Genomic DNA, 18,428 nt, shown 5'->3' on the forward strand with positions numbered 1-18,428 from the left:
GTCAGCCTGTAATATAAAGCAGCATAATGTAGTATTTTTGTATAGCTAAAATAGCTGGAAGTGGCTTATTCTGGAAGCGGTCCACATTCAAGGTTGATAATGGCGGCACCCTAGTTTTGGATATATTTTAGTTGTAGTGGCTGGTCACCATTTCTTTTTTCATTATTTTATAATTCTCTAATTCTTCAATTGTAATATTGTTTATTTCAAACAGGTATTACGTGTTCTTATTTGTGTTGTTTTTAAGTCACGGACAAGAGACTTCATTTCCCAGCGACACGTGGGAGAGAAGGAAATGCATTTCAACTTTCACTTTTGTTTCACACCCATTATTAAGAATGTTGCAGCGGTATCAGTTTGAGAGTTTTTGGAATGAATGAATGAGGCAATCATTTTATAGAGTTCACAGACCAAAGAGCGGGAACTGTGCAAAATATATTGGGCGACAATTAGACTCGCAAGTTTTTCGTAAGCTACCTTTTTAACTACATTTTTAACATGTAAAAAATGTCTTGTTTACATGTGTTCATCATGCCATGCGTCTTATAAAAAATGAACATGTAATACAATTCTTGAGGAAACGGAAACACAAAACAAAGTAAACTAGCTGATTTACACTTCTAAATTGTAGCATTGTCTGTATTAGTGGATGTAAATACGCGTGTTGTTGTGTTACGTCAGAGTCCTCTTCTGCAAAGTAGTATTATGACGACGCCATTCTTATGACAATCACTTTGTGGATGTATCTGTAATATTAACAGTAAGTCGTTCCAGTGCAGTCCACGACGTTTGTTTAGATGGCAATTGAAGCGTGGCTGGAGTCTTCCCTGCGCCGTTCATCTAAACTCGGCCAGGAGGTGTTGGAGAAAGCAAAAAAACGATCTGTCGACTGGACAAGCACAAGACCAAGGTCATCACCTATGTTCAGTCACAATGAGAGAGTCACGGAGGTTAGTAGAATTTTTTTTTTTTTTTTTCTCATAAAAATACAATGTCTGTGACAGTAATGCAATAATTTTTCCCTATGTTCCAGAGAGACCGTTCCCATTCAAGCCTGGACCATACTTTTGCAGCAATAGTGGAGTACATGGCAGAAACTACAAGGCAATGCAAGGTGAAAGGTGTTTTATTTGCACTTTATGTAAGTTTCGATCTGAATTAGAAAAACTGAGTCTATTCTTTGTTAACAGATGTTCTACACGGATGTGCACCTGGCTGAGTCCAGGGAGCGAGAACATGTCTGTCGCTACCATTCCCAGCAGATGTTGAGGAATGTGGACCAGAAACAGATTACTAGTGCATCCATCAAACGAGACATTGCACGTTTTGACCATGGCAAACTATTCAAATAATGAAAATGAAATTGTAGCATAAGGAATATTACCAAAGTTGGGTGGATAGGGATTAGCTATATTTAACCAAGGGATAGTTACTACAGCCTATATTCTAGAAATCAACTCCTCAGAGTGGTTCATCTGCATATTTTATTGAAGGATTTGTTAGAACCAGAGGATTTCGCTATTGAAGTGTCTCCAGGTTTCTATTCTATCACAGCAGCAATGCAGGACTCAAGGCCACAGACAAAAACTGTCCACATCAATGCTGGGGAAAGTATGAGCTTCACATTCAAACTCTGACTTTGAACTTCACCTGCACATTATATGGGTGAAGTATAATGCTTTAACAATACAGGACTCAAAATGATAAATTAAATGACTGACTCTGCTTGAGTTCTTTTATCAGCCTTAAATGTACATGTTTTCTGCTCAGGGAGATTATTTTTGTAATAATCAAGCATTTTAAAATGTATATTGGGGCATAGAAGCCATAATAAATTTTTATAACATGACAAACAAAATGTTCTTTCACTTCGTTTATCCCTCCGATGGGGGTTTTAATAATGGATTGCATGATTTTATATAATAGTCTTGTTTGATCAGTTAATACACCAACCATAAATTTGATTTACAAATCAACAAATATCTCTGAAAAAAATTATGCACCTGTCATAGTGCCCACTGTACAAGCCTCTGGAGGCTGTGTTATGATCTGGGGTTGCTTCAGTAGGACAGGTCTAGGCTCAGCAACATTATGCTGTAATAAAATTAAGTCAGCTGACTACCAGAAAGTACTGGATGACCTGGTTATCCCATCAATGGACTTTTTTCCCTGATGGCACGGGCATATTCCAGAAAGACAATGCCAAGATTCTGGCTCAGATTGTGAAGGAGTGGTTCAGGGAGCATGAGGAATCATTTTCACACATGAATTGGCCACTACAGAGCCCAGACCTTAACCCCATTGAAAGTCCTTGGGATGTGCTGGAGAAGACTTTACGGAGTGGTTTGGCTCTCCTGTCGTCAATACAAGATCTCGGCCAAAAAATGTATGCAACTCTGGAAGGAAATAAATGTTGTGATGTTGCATAAGGTTGTCGAAACAATGCCATGAAGAATGCACACCGTAATCAAAGCTAAAGGTAGTCCAACAAAATATTAGAGTATGCAACTTTTTTTTTGGCCAGGAAGTGTATGGTTACTGATGTGACTTAAGTCTTCATCTCATGTGAGTGGTCATGATTTTATACATATGTTTGAAAATTACAGTTCATTTTATTTAGAAGTAATACTTTTTAAATGAAGAAAAAATTACTGAGAGCATCTTTAACTTTGGTTGTGGAGTAGTATAATTTATTTGGGCATTTGCTTATTGCCAGAGCTAGTGGTGATACAGCTTTAAATGACTTTGAGTCAGCTGATCCAAATATTTCCCTCATAGTGACTCCTCACTTGGGTGATTCAGGAACCAGCTCAAATAAAGAGCTGTTATTGGTCATCGTAGAGTCATCTGTAGAGCACGCAGAATACCCAATGTCTCTAGGCCAAGAATAGCTTACATTTGGAGACCTGACTGTTCTTCCTGAAATACCAAGAAACGCTTAGTGAGTTTGCACAAATAGAATGTATTTTGTAAGAGAATGAAAGAGTCTTGTTTTTGACTCTTGTTTTTAGACGCATATTAATGGCAGTAGTTTGGCAGCACACTTCTACCAGTCAAGTGCATATTTGTACACTGGTTTCCAAAAGTCTGAGACTATATGTGTACATTTTTCTAAATCTTAAAACTAGAAAAAAATAAAATCTCAGATTTTCAGTGTGGTCTCAAACTTTTGTATGCCACTATCACCACTATGGTTGAATTTATAATTAATAATTTAATTTACTGTGTTTGTCCATTTTAAATATGTATATTGGAAATACATTTCTTCATTACCTGGTTGCTTGTGCTGTGGTTCTGAAGAGCCCCTTTTCCAGTATCTCCAGGCTGCCTGGGGCTCCGGCTGAGTACAGCTTTTTCAGACATGAAAACTCTGTTTATTGAGCTGCTCACCATTTCTGAAGCTGAGGGTTTTCCAGCTGCAATATCCTCATTCTCTTCTGAGTCAGAGGTTGATGATGAGGAAGATGAAGGCACTTGAGAGCTCTGTAGGTCTGTCAGTTGCAGATCAACTTTACTTTCCAAGTCATATCTCCCATGATTGTCCAATAGTGGAGGTGACATTAACATTGGCCAGCATCTCTTGACTGGAGAGTGGGACAGTGGAAAGGAGGACAGACTGTGGTGGATGTACTGGTAACATGGAAATTCAAAACAGTTAATGCTACATTGAGAGACCCTATAGCAAAATAGCCTGGATGAATAATGCTGCAGGTCTTTGACGATATGCTCATGCTGAGAAGCTGGAATCCATACTGCAAGATCTTTGGGCACATGTGTTGAAATCCCATTCCAGAAGAGAACCTGGAGGCCAACACCATCTTCTTCACCTTTAATGAGACAATAGACATATGGCATGTGATACTCAGTAGTTGATTAGATGGTTTTTGCAATCCTGGCTGTAACTTTACCTTTTAATTAATTTCTTAGCTCCATACCAGAGATGACCCTTCCATCTTCTCAGGTCTGGCTCCCATGGAGCTAGAACAGTTTCCCCTAGTACTTTACTGTGCCCATGCCCTCTGGCTAGACTGACCATATCAGGCTGGTAAGTTGGCTGAACTGTATTTATTGTTTCCCTAAAGGTGTTTCCCTTTTCTTCCCAGTCCACCCCTGCTTGCAGATACACATTATACTGCATTAAAAGGATTCCTAGATGAACACCTGTAAAGACTAAAAATCCACAATGTAATCATTTATTTGGTTTGGTTTTTCTTTCTGACACACATTGCTTCATAAAACATTAAAAATGTTTTTCAATTAAAAGACTTACCAGTATGGTGCAGAACAGACACAAGGAAGTTGTAGTATGGGACCTGATTGAAGTCCACCCCTAAGGTCCCATACAAACATTCTGCAGTCTACAATGTCTTACCTGCTCCACAGCACCAGCTGAATTGAGAGACATGATATAACGTCTTCCACTAGTGGTGGAAGTGAGGCACTTGCAAGAAGTCTGAAATGTCAGCTTTCGTGGGACTCTGGTCAGAAATGTTAAATGTATGCACAGGGCGGGTCACCAGGGTTGACAATGAACCCAGGCATTTTGTGGGGTTGTCTGGGAGACCACTGGTCACTAAATGGACAGACTGACAGGCAGGGTCAGAGAATGCTAAGGCCAGTGCTGCACTGAGGTCTCTGCCAGGACTAGTCACTAATGTGTGGATCCAACTAAAGGCTTCATAGACTATATCAGAGGTACAGGGCATCATATATATAAGACCATGGTGTTGTCTAATGAAATATAAAGATTTTTTATTTACATAACATTATTACTGACATTAATATATTGTCTTTAAGACTAGATTGTCAGTAACCAAACTTATGGCATCATTTCATATCACAAACAATTAACCTTTTAGCTCCGTTTTAATGTTACATTTGAATGTCACAGTTCACATTTCTTAGATGACAATATCCTTTTGTGACATCAATATTTTCAGATTGATTTAGTGTGAGTTTACCTTGTATGAAAAGCTGATAATATTGAAGAGTGATGAGGGAAGCTTCAGTTATTAATGTTTGGATGATAAGATTCTTCACTGGCCTTAAAAAGTCATTCATTCCTACATAGGTGTCCAGAATAAAGGTGATATTTCTGCCTTTACCCATAAACAAGGGAAGCACACTTTGGCTATGAGATCCCTGAGGACTTGATGACATTGTCACTCAGACAGGATGATCTGTAAAATAGTTGCATTTACTCTTTTATATACAACATAAAGAAAGTATCACGATCCCATCTGACTAGCCTCTCTGTTAACACAAATGAGACTCTTTGAATAGCAAGCAAATGTAAACAGATTGATTACACACACACACACACACACACACACACACACACACACACACACACACACACACACACACGGTTAAATTCATGCTAAGATTGGGACATTGCGCTAGCATTTTTACATATATTTGCATAGTTATAGTGCGGGGTGGCGCTACGTGATCCACAGGAGAGCCTCATATCTCTCGCTGTTGGTAAGTTCCTCCGATGATTGCTCTGTTGTAAAAATTAATTATGTTCGTTTTCAAACACAAGTCACACAAGAGTGTATCTCTTTCATCTGTCATCATTCTGATCCTGTCGGTCGATTCGAATCGAATGTATAATATTTGCAGAGATAAAACCGAGAGTATCTGAATACGTAATTAACTTGCCTGTGAACTTAGTCTCTGTTTATTATTATTATTATTATTTTTTAAAGATGACTGAGCAACATTGGGCCACTTAAGTTTATCAGCCTTTGGTTGTTTGTCCCAGGTATGTGTTTTATGAAGTTGTATTCATGTTCTGTGTTAAAAATTCCAAATCTAATGAAGATTTAGCTAACGAGCACATGTAGTTTGCTCTCACGTGCTGTGCTACATGACTGCGTCATCACGTAGTCACAGGATTGTATTTTTTTAATACTTTTTCATGTTTCATTTATATAAATAATATATATTAAATGATGGTCATACACTGTGTTATTGATGCTTTTTATTAAAATGTGATTCTTTCTTGCTATAATAGTAATGAGGAATGAAAGACAGACACAGAGTTTTGTATTCTGTTTTTAATTGCATATTTTATTTGTATATTTCTGCCCACTATATGATCACAATCAACTTGTAAATTTATGTCTGAGAGCAGAGCCTCATATCTCTTGCTGCTGATGACTGAGCAACATTGGGCCACTGTATTTTACCAGCCTTTGGTTGTGTTTGTCCCAGGTCCAATAAAAAGATAATCTGAGTGACCGTCCACCTGCTCTGAGAGTAAATTCATACACACACACACACACATATATATATATATATATATATATATATATATATATATATATATATACACACAAATTCATACCTTTCCTGATTCCTAGAATATACTTGCAAACTGTAGCAATTTGTGTCCTGTCCCTAGTAATAAATAATCCATGAAAAGTGAGCCTTGACCTTACTGTGTACAGGGGTTGCCTTAGTGAGACACTGCACATTTACTGTCATTACATCCATCTAGTGGTGACAAATTAAGAGAGCATCTGGTGGGGCAACATTTTTTAGCCCTTTTGTAAGTGATTACACACTGGTCATTCTGTATATGTAACGAGTTAATGTTGTTTTATAGTAAGAGCCATAACATGTCATCTGCATGTAGTTCTACCTTTTGAACACAGCTAAATGATTGCTGCCTACTATGAATGAATGAATCCAGTCCAAACAGTCCAAATTGGATCATTACTTACCATAGAGGTGACATGAAACCCAACACAACTACAGTATTTACAACAAAAATGCACATTTCACACTATATTTAACAACATTAAATAAACAATGCACAGAACCCCTATTAATTATTAATTATAATTATTATAATTAAAATTATAATTAATTATAATTCTCAAATAACAACTTATTACACTTATCCCTGTAAGTTCCAATATTTTGCCCTGGCAGGTTTACAATAATGAATTATTATGGAAACATAACTCATCTCCACTGTTGCTAATATATCACTCACATGTGACATCTATGTTTGTAAGGGTCTTGAAATGATACTTGCCCTCTATTTATAATCCAGCAGCATCATAGTAGGATTGCAAGGAACTACAGCACTGGAAAGAAAAATTGTAAAATAGCCAAACACGGTGGGTCTGACAGAAATTTTAAAAAGTAAAAACATAGATTACCGTATATGCAGTCCACTCTTCCATAAAAGCTTAAATCTGAAGTGGGCACTGAGTTGAGAAAAGCTGATGAAAAATGCATGATGTTTTGGAAAAACTGACCCAACTTTGACAGATCAAAAAATGCTAGAAGTAGCCGTCAGACACCACAAAGCCGGGAATACAATGTCCAGACTTAACCCTTTAAGCTTGGATTGGACCCGCCGAGAAAAAAAAATAAAAATATTAATAACTTCAGTCTTGACCAACACAAAATAGGTATCATTTATAGCTTAGAAGCTGTATTTTACAATGCATGTAGGCATTATGACTAAAACTGAACAAGTGCTATGAAATTTGCAGACATGTTCAGGACTGTTCCGTTTTGATAATTTATTAATAATTCTGCACTGTACATATAATTGTAATCAGTAAAAACATCATACTGATCAAATAGCCATGTCATATGTCATTATAAAGCTCTCAAAGAGTAGAATGCAACCAGCATAATTGTTTTACTCAGACAAAAATATTGCGAGCAATAGCTATGTACATATCTTTGATATACATGTTATATGTACACAGGTGTATGCTTATAACATCATGAAAAATACACAGAACATAAAATATCCCACACACAACGTAATCAGATGCATAGATCTTTAGATAAGGAAATCTTTAAATAAAAAATAAAAAAACTTTCAGACTTTAAAGGGTTAAAACTCAAATAATTCCAACCTTTATTGACCTGTGTCGTAAACAGTGTTGGGTGTAATGCATTACTAAGTAATTAATTACTGTAATTAAATTACTTTTTCATTGAAAAAGTACAGGGGTTACTCTTAATTTTTCAGTAATTTAATTACAGTTACTTCTGATATAATTGTGTTAAATACTGTATAGACTATAGAACAATTCTATTTAAAACAATAGTGAATTTAAAAAATTTAACGTCTAATGTTAAAATGTTTTCTAATTTAATGCTGCATTCCAGTCTACATCTTGATGTAATCCTTCCTCATGATCACGCAGTGTGTTTTCATCAGCTGAATGGGAGACTAAACACTATTAAAGTGTAAGGAGACTCACGCTACGCATGCAAGCCATTCGCACATCACGAGCCGGCAGCGCTTCACGTTCGGTTAATCGCGAGTAAACGCACCCACTTTGCTTCGGTCAGGCTGTACGGATGACAGCCTACATTCTGTGTTTCATTTGTTTCTTTTTGCTTTCAGAACAACACGTGATGTAATAAGGAAAACACCACTATTAATCCTTGAGATTTCCAACCCAGCATACATTGTCCTTAAACCATAGTCACACTCAAAATTACATTAAAAGATTAAAAGAGAAAACATAAACCCACATTGTGTGGTTCAAAAGTCTATTCAAAATTTAAATTAAACCTGCACAGTGGATTTTGCAGGTGCAATTTACCGAAAAGGGCTAAATAGTTGATCGGCTTGTGATGCGCGAATAAGTGCAAATAGCAATAGATTTTGTTTACACTAAGTGCAAATAGCGACAGATGTGTAAAAAGCAACAAAAAGCATCTTCTTTGCACTAAGTGCAAATAGCTTAGGTGCGGTTACACCCCTGTTTAAATGCTAACATACAGAAGAGTGGCATCACTGCAGCATTTTTATTTTGTTTATTTGGAGTCCCACAGACACCCTACACTAACCCCTACCCCTAACTCTTCGTTACAAAAAATTAACCATGATTTTACTACAGTAACCATAGTATCACCATGGTATTTTTCAAGTAAAATCATAGTAAGCACAAATTTAAACATGATTACTATTACTGTAGTAACACCATGGCTAGTACATCAGAACTATATAGTTTCCACCAAAACACATGGTTATTACAATATTACTACAGTAAAACCATAGTTCATTTTATCCAGATCAAATCCTTCTCTCAACTCCTGGACCTTCACTGTGACCAAATTACTGCGAGGAATCTCTTTTATTTAATACTATAAGTAGTATTATAGGAAATATTAAAAGTAGAAACATGGGAAAAATATATCAGGGGGTTGAATTCGACACAGCCATTAACCAGGAAAATAAAAAAATGGCACTCCACGTCAAAAAGTTTGCCGACCCCTGGCATAGCCAATGGTTTCTCTTCCCTTTCTACTGCACTGCATTGCCCATGTATCCTCACTCCAGCCATGGCATGTTAAGCTATTCAATATGGCTACCACAAGCCTACTTGACACACAGTAAAATGTGCTATTATAAAACCTTTAAAACCATCGTTCACACTTTGATGTTTTAAGAAATTCAAACAAAACCCGCGGCATCTATCCGCAAACTAAAAATGTCATGCCAACACGCTGCTGTGCTAGATTTGCTTGTTCATGCTTGAACAATACGCCCAACAGACCAGAATGGCGTCTACAAGGTGCCCCTGAACATGAATTTCAGACGGGGAGCATTGCCATGGACAGACGATGAACAAATGGGAACGCGGCAGCAGTGTTCTTCAGCCAATCACTTCCGCGTATTACAGATCGGTCGGCCCTCCGGTGGCGAAACACTGCCGCTATACAGGTTCTGGGGTTGCGTTCTCTACATAGCGTTTCCTGCCCTGGTGCATGGTGGTCGAACGAAGGGATTGTTGGAAATTTTTCGGAGGTTAGTATATAAATGTGTTTTTTTACCCAGTGTGCCTTATTTCCTCAGACGCCGCTTAGCTGGGAAGCGCGCTGATGGAAGTGTCGTGGAAGTCGAAGTGGGATTCAGTTTGAAATAAACAAGTGAAAATGCATCGGAAGCAGTGTTTTATTTATTAAAGGCAGTTGGACGCGGTTGCAACATTGTAACGTTCCGATTATGACTGTCAAGTTACTGCAGCAACAAACTCAATCTGGGCTAACGGTCATTCCTGTATGATTTAACGGCTGTATATGTGACAATATTGCGTTACATTGACTTTGGAGGTTGTATAGTCTAAAAATGTCAACGTTCACTATGTTATGTAAACAATACGAAATGGCAAAAGTTAAACTTGAATTGTAGCATATTTGCTAACGTGTTAGGATGGGTTGGCATGGTGTCAACTAATCGATTTAAATACATAACTTGAGCCGTGGGTGGTTAGTCATTTCTTATTTGTATTATTAATCAATTAAGTATTTGTTGTTGATAACAAACGTTTAAAATATGTTTCGTAGCTACCTGGCCAAAATGGAGATTAGTGAGGAAATGCGCGCGTTAGCACGTTATACTTTATTCAAGACACGTGTTAAGATGCAACGTCTTTTTTTATTTTTATTATTAGAGAGAAATGTGATGGTTGCTGAATAATAAAGCAGTATGCTCTGAGCAAATCAATAGTACAGGCTGCAAGGTTCTGCACAATATAATAATCTGGCAAATGCAGTGCTAATCTATTCAATATGATGGGTTCAGTCTTTAAAATCAGTTATTTATTACACACCTAATCTTGATACTACGATTTGGCATAAATGTATATAAACAATATTACATCACATTAATAAAGGAAAATAATTTAAACTGCCATGAGATGGTCATATATGAGTACAGAAGCACAAAAACACGATCATAATCAAAAACTTTATATAATACATGTAATATTTTTTCCAATTTGTATTCGCAATGCATAAATTGAATATTGAATAAATAAGTACTTTTATAAAACCCATACAAAGGCAGTTCATACATGTCTAATGCAAAGAAGAGCACTATCAGAATGTTTAAAAATGATTTGAATGTGGATTAGTTACTTTAAAAATAATTTTTTATTTTTATTTTTTTACAACAGGGGAACCTCAAAACTAATGACAGTGTATCGTCAAAGGTTTGATTGTGTCAGAGTTTTAACACAAAAATTTAATCATTGTTAATTAGTTTATACAGGTAGATAATGCTGTTAGCCCAGGTGAATCGAGAGACACAGGGCATGGAGTTCCAAAGTGTTGATGGGGACCCACAGCAGGTCACCCTATGCCTGACCGAGGCAGTAACAGTTGCAGGTGAGATAAATGTGTGAACAAACCTAAGTAGAAATGTCTGTAATAATATTATTCTTTGTGCATAGTACAGTGTAGTAGACCCATAACAGCCAACTATGACCATACAGATAGTGACAACATAGAGGGAATGGACACTGTGAGTTTGCAGGCGGTGACTCTGGCGGATGGCTCCACTGCATACATCCAGCATAGCCCTAAAGGTACAGAAAATTAACATTTAGTACTGCTTTTCTACACGCATGAGCTAATAATCAGGTTCCTTTGCTGTTGTACTCCATACGTCTATATAAAATCACATTAATGAATGTGTAAAACACTGTGTTAACACATTTGAAGCTGCAAATGTCCTCCTGAACATCATTGAGCTTACAATAAATATTGTGTAGTGTCAAAACCTGCACAAATGTATTTGCTCAGTTGCTCTTCAAGTCTTACAGCATTTCATAGTTTCTTTCACAGAAAACAAAATAATGGAAGGACAGGTGATCCAGTTGGAGGATGGATCTGCTGCGTATGTCCAGCACCTACCAATGTCGAAAGCAGGTATTTCACGTTGACCTAGAAATGTTTAGTTGCCAAGTGGCTAAAGGTTGTATTAATCGAGAAGAATGGTGATTGTAGACAAAGCAAACCGCAGTTGCATACTACCCTAGTTTACCCTTAAAAGTCATTGTGGACCTTCTAAACTGCAATAAGTCCAAAAGTCTTGTATGTCTAATGGAATTTGACAAGTTTAAATAGACACAGACCTCTTCAGTGTTGTATAGACCACTGGAGCTTCAAACTTTATATCTTAACTGGTGTAGAACTTGAGTGTAATTTTCTTATTTCTTAGGTGGAGAAGGATTGAGACTAGAGGATGGCCAGGCTGTGCAACTGGAAGATGGAACAACTGCTTACATTCATGCACCTAAAGGTATGTCTCTAAACAACTCTCTACTGCTGTGTGTTGTGTATCAAAAGATACAGTTATCTTTCAGACAATTCATTTTACAGTTTTGTCTTTTTTTTAAAGTGTTATTAATTACTGCTTTGTTATTATATTCATTAAGCTAAAATCAAATGATTAAAAAAATGTATGTTTGTTTTTAGAAACGTATGATCAGGGTGGTTTACAGGCTGTTCATCTGGAGGATGGCACCACTGCATATATCCAACATATGCCCCAGTCCAACACCATCTTGGCCATCCAGGCAGATGGCACTGTAGCAGACTTGCAGACAGAGGCCACCATCGATGCTGAGACCATAAGTGTGCTGGAGCAATATTCAACTAAGGTCAAGATCATTGCCCTATTCTGTGTACAGAGTTTAATTCTCCCAATTTTACAGAATATTCTCTGACAATCTCTGAAAGGGATGACTTTGATTAGCTGTTAAATGTGCAGGTTGGGATAGAAATCCAAATTATTTGGACCCCTTAAACTCTAGAGACCCGCCGGCGAGTCCAAAGGGGGGCGCTATGTCGCAAAAAAAAAGTTTACGCTTAAAACTTTAAAGTCCATGTATACATTAGTCAGGCATATGAGGTATCATTGGAAAGCTTAGAATCTGATCTTTTCAGAGATAGAAATGGGGTAGAAATATTTATATGAAAATATGTCTTTCACACAGCACCTAAATGGACAAGTCATTTATCAAATGAAAGCTCTCATTCTCAGGAATATTACTATACAGTTTATTTTGTTGCCCAAATATCATAGTTTGAAAGATTTTTAAAAGAATCACAAAGTGAAATCCAAACACAAACGTATTGTTTATGTGCCAATCATTGCTGCTGTAAGCCCCAAGTAGCCAAAAACTTTATATTTTCTTTTACCTTAGGCAGTCTTGGCTGAATAATCCAATGTTTTATCTTAGATGTCCAGAACAAAATATGCCATCCAGCAGGAAAAGCATGCTATATAAAACTAAAAAAGAAATATTGATGATAAGATATTATGTCATCGCAACAGGGAGGATCTCGGCTTACTAATGACACTTAGATTGAGCTTCTAGTCCACTCCGAGGCCCAGATATTCAATGAACAATGATGGTTGTGCATTAACTGAAAATTAAGACTGAGGGTGCTTCTCATTTCTTAAATATGTATCCTCGTTTACTTTCCTTGCTTCCTAGATCCACCCTCTTAGGAAACAAGGAAAGGATGGAAGGAAAGGAAACGAGGACAGAGGAATCGAAGCAAGATGTATTTGTAAAATGGAATATCCTGAACACTTCAAAGTGCTGTTTCTGCGCAGCTGCAGTACCTTGGCGTGCTTGCCGTTATGTTATTGAACATTTATTTATAAATATATTCAAGATGTACTGTTGAAGTATGTGACAATTATGTTTTATTTAAACTGTAAATGTGAAACTTGAATTAAAACTATTGTACCAGATGTAAAAGGGGAGGATAATTTATGCATGTGTCTGGTGCTTCCTCGCTCAAGCGTCTTCGGGAAGCTTCCTCTGTCGTCCGTCTTCACCTCCTTGTGGTGCATTTAGAGAATTGATACGTCCTTAATGATGGCAGACTTTAATCAGTTTCCGGGTCACAGGCTCGAGGATGAAGCAGCGAGCAAACAAGGATGCACAATTTAAGAAATAAGAAGCACGCTGAATGTCTATGCACATCTGTGACCTACATTTCAGTAATGTATATTGTGATGGAATGTGATAGAGAAAAAAAAACTTTTTTTCTAGTAGTTGCTGCCATTTAGTGGAATAAAATAAGTTGGGGGGGGGGGGGGAGATTATTGTTTTGTTTTTTTACTTTCTGTTTATCACAAGATTATAAACAATATTATTTATGAATAATCAGTCTTTTTTTTATTATTAGTATTATTAGGGGGGTTTTCTGAAAAATGAGACCAAGTTTTTGCAATTAGTCCACAGTATAGTGAATGGTGAGCTTTTAAATTTGATTGTGAAAAATTGCAGATGGCAGCCCAAAAATGCACCAGAGTTTAAGGGATTAAACTTGTATAAACTTTTTTTTTTTTTTGCTGCGATTAATTTGCCATATGATACTCTTAAGAATCATACCATAGTCAGTTGGTTATCTGAGCAAAATGTCAACAAATAACAGTATAACCACAAATCATTAAAAAATCTGCACTTTTTCTTGCAGATGGAGGCCACAGAATGTGGTACCGGGTTACTCGGTCGAGGGGACTCTGACGGCAGTGTCCATATGCAGGTGTAGTCTCTACTGATACTACTTTCTGCATGTTCACAATGTTTCAGTGAAATAAACTTTTAAAATAAATACTTTCCTGGTGTTGATGAAGCAGTGATTTAGTTGTTCCTGTGTGCTTAGATTGTCCTGCAGGGTCAAGAGAGCAGATCTCCTCGAATTCAGCATGTTGGGGAAAAAGCCTTCCGCTGTGAACATGATGGATGTGGAAAACTCTATACTACTGCTCACCATCTAAAAGTAAGATTAAATCTGTGTGTGACACAGAGATGATTATGTTTGCTTTGTTTTTTGTCTCTGCAGTAATTTATCCACTTCTTAATGTGATTTATATGGCATTCCGAATATTCCTAGGTGCATGAAAGATCGCATACTGGGGATAAGCCATACATTTGTGATCATATGGGTTGTGGCAAAAAGTTTGCAACAGGTAATTATTTTGCCATAAGCAATTTTTTTACTTTTATTTTGTACATATAACAGTTTTTAATCCTCTGTCTTCAGGGTATGGCCTCAAGAGTCACGTCCGAACACACACTGGAGAAAAACCATATCGGTGTCATGAGCTCAACTGCCTCAAGTCATTTAAAACCTCTGGAGACTTACAAAAACACACACGAACCCATACAGGTTTGTTTCATATCTGGTGGGCCACCAATAAATCTCTCTTGGTTATTCAATGTTTTAGCCTTAGGAATAACTTGTCATTACAATAGCATCTACACAGCAATGTATTCAGTCAACTGTGCTTTTAAATTTGCTCTTTGTTTTTGCAGGTGAAAAGCCTTTTAAATGTCCATTTGAAGGCTGTGGGAGATCTTTCACCACATCCAACATTCGTAAGGTCCACATTCGTACTCACACAGGTGAGAGGCCATACTACTGCTCTGAGCCCAACTGTGGAAGGGCTTTTGCAAGTGCCACCAACTACAAAAACCACATGAGAATCCATACAGGTACTTGCCTTATCTGCCCTATGGTCACTTCAAACATCTAATGAAGAATCAAATGACATGCAATAATGAAACCAGCAGCTATAGGTAGTCTGCGAAGTTCAGGGATGTAAAGGAATCATTTCAGACTGTATGCTATTCACATAATTGGGTTTGTCTTATCTCCAGGAGAGAAGCCTTACGTTTGCACTGTGCCTGGCTGTGACAAGCGCTTCACAGAGTACTCCAGCCTGTACAAGCACCATGTGGTTCACACACCCTGCAAACCTTACAACTGTAACCACTGCGGAAAGACGTACAAGCAAATCTCTACCTTGGCCATGCATAAACGCACAGCACACAATGACACAGAGCCCATAGAGGAGGAACAAGAAGCTTATTTTGAGCCCCCCTCAGGTCTGTTCATTTTTTAAATTAGCTGGCCTCATAGATTTATATTATAATCAGGGAGGGGAAGAAAGCTAGTTTGATTCTATAATTTTAGCTATTAAAATAAAACAAATCTGTAACTGTTTCAGAGGCCATTGATGACCCTGGGTTAATGTATACTCATACAGTAGTAGAGGATGACTCTGGGTCTGAGCAGGTATCAGTTGGATCAGAGGTCATGGGACAACAGCATGTGGCTCTTATATCTCAGGATGGCACACAACAGGTCAGTGATTACATTTAACATGTCACTTAAGCCAAGCGTACACTACATGACTTGCAGTCGGCGCCCTGTTTTTCGTCGTGCTGGTGCCCCCGACTGAGGCAATGTGTACACTGGTATTTAGATTCGATTAAGATTGGGTGATCCAATAAAAATGTACAAGAGACCAAATTTGACCATTTGTGTACGAATTTCGAAGAGAGTCTCTCTGATTTCATGAGGACATACAACAGTCATTACATCTGTGTTTTACTAAATGATAAAAAAGTGCAAAAAAGTTAAAAGATGAGAAAGAAAAGTGCTAGATATCAAGCTGTTTTGAAAACTGTTGTAGCGTCAGGGACTAGTCTCTGCATGTCGCAGAAGTGCACACACAACAAGACCATTCGTCGTGAGATCCAAGACATCTCAATGCCGACTCAAAGCATCAAAGGAGATGAGCTTGAGTCATGTAGTGTACACTAGGCTTTATATAAATGTGTACAAATACTGTGTTTGTCCCACGCTATATCATCAGGACCAGTTTTATTCTGCTATGCCTCAAACTCTTGTAAAACTCAGTGATTGTATGAATGGGTAAACACTTACATTGCCTTTGCCCTCTTAGGTTCTATCTCAAGCAGATATGCAGGCTATGGGAGGCACAATAACCATGGTAACACAAGAGGGAACCACCATAACCATCCCAGCGCATGAAGCAATGCTTTCTTCAGGAGGGGCACATTCTGTTACCATGGTATCTGCAGATGGCACTGAGGGACAGGTAAGGGTTGTTACTTTAGCTGATTTTCTACCAAGAGTTCCAAGTCTGTGTATTTCTGTTTACCTGTCTGAAGTAAGCCCTCAGTTTGCTAAATACACAGATAAATTGAGCATGCTAACTCTGTTTTTGTTTTAGGTGGCTATTGTGACGCCAGACTTGTCTGCATACCAGACAGAGGAGGGGGAGCTCGTACAGGATCAGGAGCAGCATGTGGTTTCCACAAGCCCACATCCAGTCACACTGTTAGCTACCTCTAATGGCACACACATTGCTGTACAGGTATGAAATACACACACACGCTTCCCACACTCTCTTTAAAGCCTAGTGAACACTACACGACCTGCAGTTGGCACCGTATGACTCACAGTCTTATTTTCTGTCATGCTGGTGTGAACACTTCAGGACTGTAGCGTATCAACTACATGAACATTCATCCCCGACTGAGGCCATGTGTACACTGGTATTAAGATATGTTTTTTTTGGTGATCCGATAACAAATGTACAAGACACATCACTGTTACACTCTTTTGACCACTTGAGTTCGGATTTCGTGGAGAGAGTCTCAGATTTCATGAGGACATACATCAATCATTACGTCTGCATAAAGTCTGAATGAAAATAACATGCAAAAAAGTAAAAGACAAGAAGAAAGCGCTAAAAACTAGTGCACAGTTTCTCTTAATTATTCGAAAACATGATGTTTAGAGCAGAATTCAGAAATATTTTTTAGTGCAGTACCTGTAACTGAGCTTCTGATGTGCGTTTTTATTCTTCGCAAACTCTACGTCAAAGTTAGGGTCATTTTAGGCTCAGGCTTTGATTACTTTCAGTGCATAAATGTGATAAATATACAGTTTTTTTGCGAAAGGAATGCAACATTAAATAATTTTACGACGTATAACTTTTTTTTGTTCAGTTGTAACTAGATTTATGCTCTTTATGTCTTTAACAAAAATAGTTATTTATTCACTCAAACAACTTCAGCTATAGATTTCAGATATTAGTGTCTATAATGGATAATGACCCAATAGTTATGACTGGTGATTATATCACTTCTCTTTGTTTTACTAATGAGGAACTAATTGAGCAACCTAGTCTAGTCCAGTCAACCTTTCATTGATCTTTTTGCTAGTTTGCCATTCAGTTCTGATTAATGCACCATCATTGCCAACAATGGTAAACTGTGTCATTGTTTAGAAAAAGGGAAGGCAACTCTGTGTTTGGTGGGCTTTGACCTGAGCATTGTAAGCTGGGGAAGATTGAAAATGTCGAATGCAAATATTGAAATAATGTATTGTAATTTTCTTGAAGATGCATAAGTTTTATTAAATTTATTAAAAAGTTTTAATAAACTTTTCTCCCTCTTAGCTTAGTGATCAGCCCTCCCTAGAAGAAGCCATCAGAATAGCATCAAGAATACAGCAAGGAGACACCCCCGGATTGGACGATTAACTAATGTTCTGCTTATCACAATAAACTTAATATCTCAAGATTGTGTGCGAGTGAGTGTGTATATATGCGTGTATTGAAAACCTGTCAAACATCATGTTTTTTTCTAATGCTTCAACATGATCGCTGTATATCAAGAAGTCAAGATATTTTTTTGGATATATATGTACATAATTGTTTTAAAACTAGAGTTTTTGTATATATTTGATTCTGCTATTTTTTGCAATCTGTCAACAAGGAAAGATCAACAACAATAAAAAAAAAAAAGAAAAAAAAA

The 18,428-nt window shown here is 37.4% G+C and overlaps 2 protein-coding genes across 5 annotated transcripts; both read left to right on the top strand.

Moving 5' to 3' along the window:
- Positions 1 to 316: 316 nt before the first annotated feature.
- Positions 317 to 1,847, top strand: LOC127456408 (A-kinase-interacting protein 1-like). Of its 2 annotated transcripts, XM_051724880.1 has the most exons (4): positions 317 to 468; positions 762 to 950; positions 1,034 to 1,114; positions 1,191 to 1,847. In XM_051724880.1, exons 2-4 carry the CDS (start codon positions 798 to 800, stop codon positions 1,350 to 1,352), a joined length of 396 nt encoding a protein of 131 aa, XP_051580840.1. In that variant the 5' UTR covers positions 317 to 468; positions 762 to 797; the 3' UTR covers positions 1,353 to 1,847. The 2 variants fall into 2 exon arrangements, with proteins under 2 accessions (XP_051580840.1, XP_051580841.1); XM_051724881.1 differs by having other exon boundaries at positions 317 to 950.
- A 7,837-nt stretch (positions 1,848 to 9,684) lies between these two features.
- Positions 9,685 to 18,428, top strand: LOC127456393 (zinc finger protein 143). Of its 3 annotated transcripts, none has more exons than XM_051724860.1 (16): positions 9,685 to 9,796; positions 11,033 to 11,157; positions 11,265 to 11,357; positions 11,605 to 11,700; positions 11,993 to 12,073; positions 12,250 to 12,434; positions 14,269 to 14,337; positions 14,458 to 14,574; positions 14,689 to 14,764; positions 14,839 to 14,964; positions 15,111 to 15,290; positions 15,456 to 15,683; positions 15,806 to 15,942; positions 16,547 to 16,702; positions 16,838 to 16,981; positions 18,071 to 18,428. In XM_051724860.1, exons 2-16 carry the CDS (start codon positions 11,049 to 11,051, stop codon positions 18,152 to 18,154), a joined length of 1,881 nt encoding a protein of 626 aa, XP_051580820.1. In that variant the 5' UTR covers positions 9,685 to 9,796; positions 11,033 to 11,048; the 3' UTR covers positions 18,155 to 18,428. The 3 variants fall into 3 exon arrangements, with proteins under 3 accessions (XP_051580820.1, XP_051580819.1, XP_051580821.1); XM_051724859.1 differs by having other exon boundaries at positions 9,780 to 9,796; positions 10,947 to 11,157; XM_051724861.1 differs by lacking the exon at positions 9,685 to 9,796 and having other exon boundaries at positions 9,824 to 11,157; positions 11,617 to 11,700.

This window comes from Myxocyprinus asiaticus, chromosome 18 (genome assembly GCF_019703515.2).
Source record: "Myxocyprinus asiaticus isolate MX2 ecotype Aquarium Trade chromosome 18, UBuf_Myxa_2, whole genome shotgun sequence".
NCBI lineage: Eukaryota > Metazoa > Chordata > Actinopteri > Cypriniformes > Catostomidae > Myxocyprinus > Myxocyprinus asiaticus.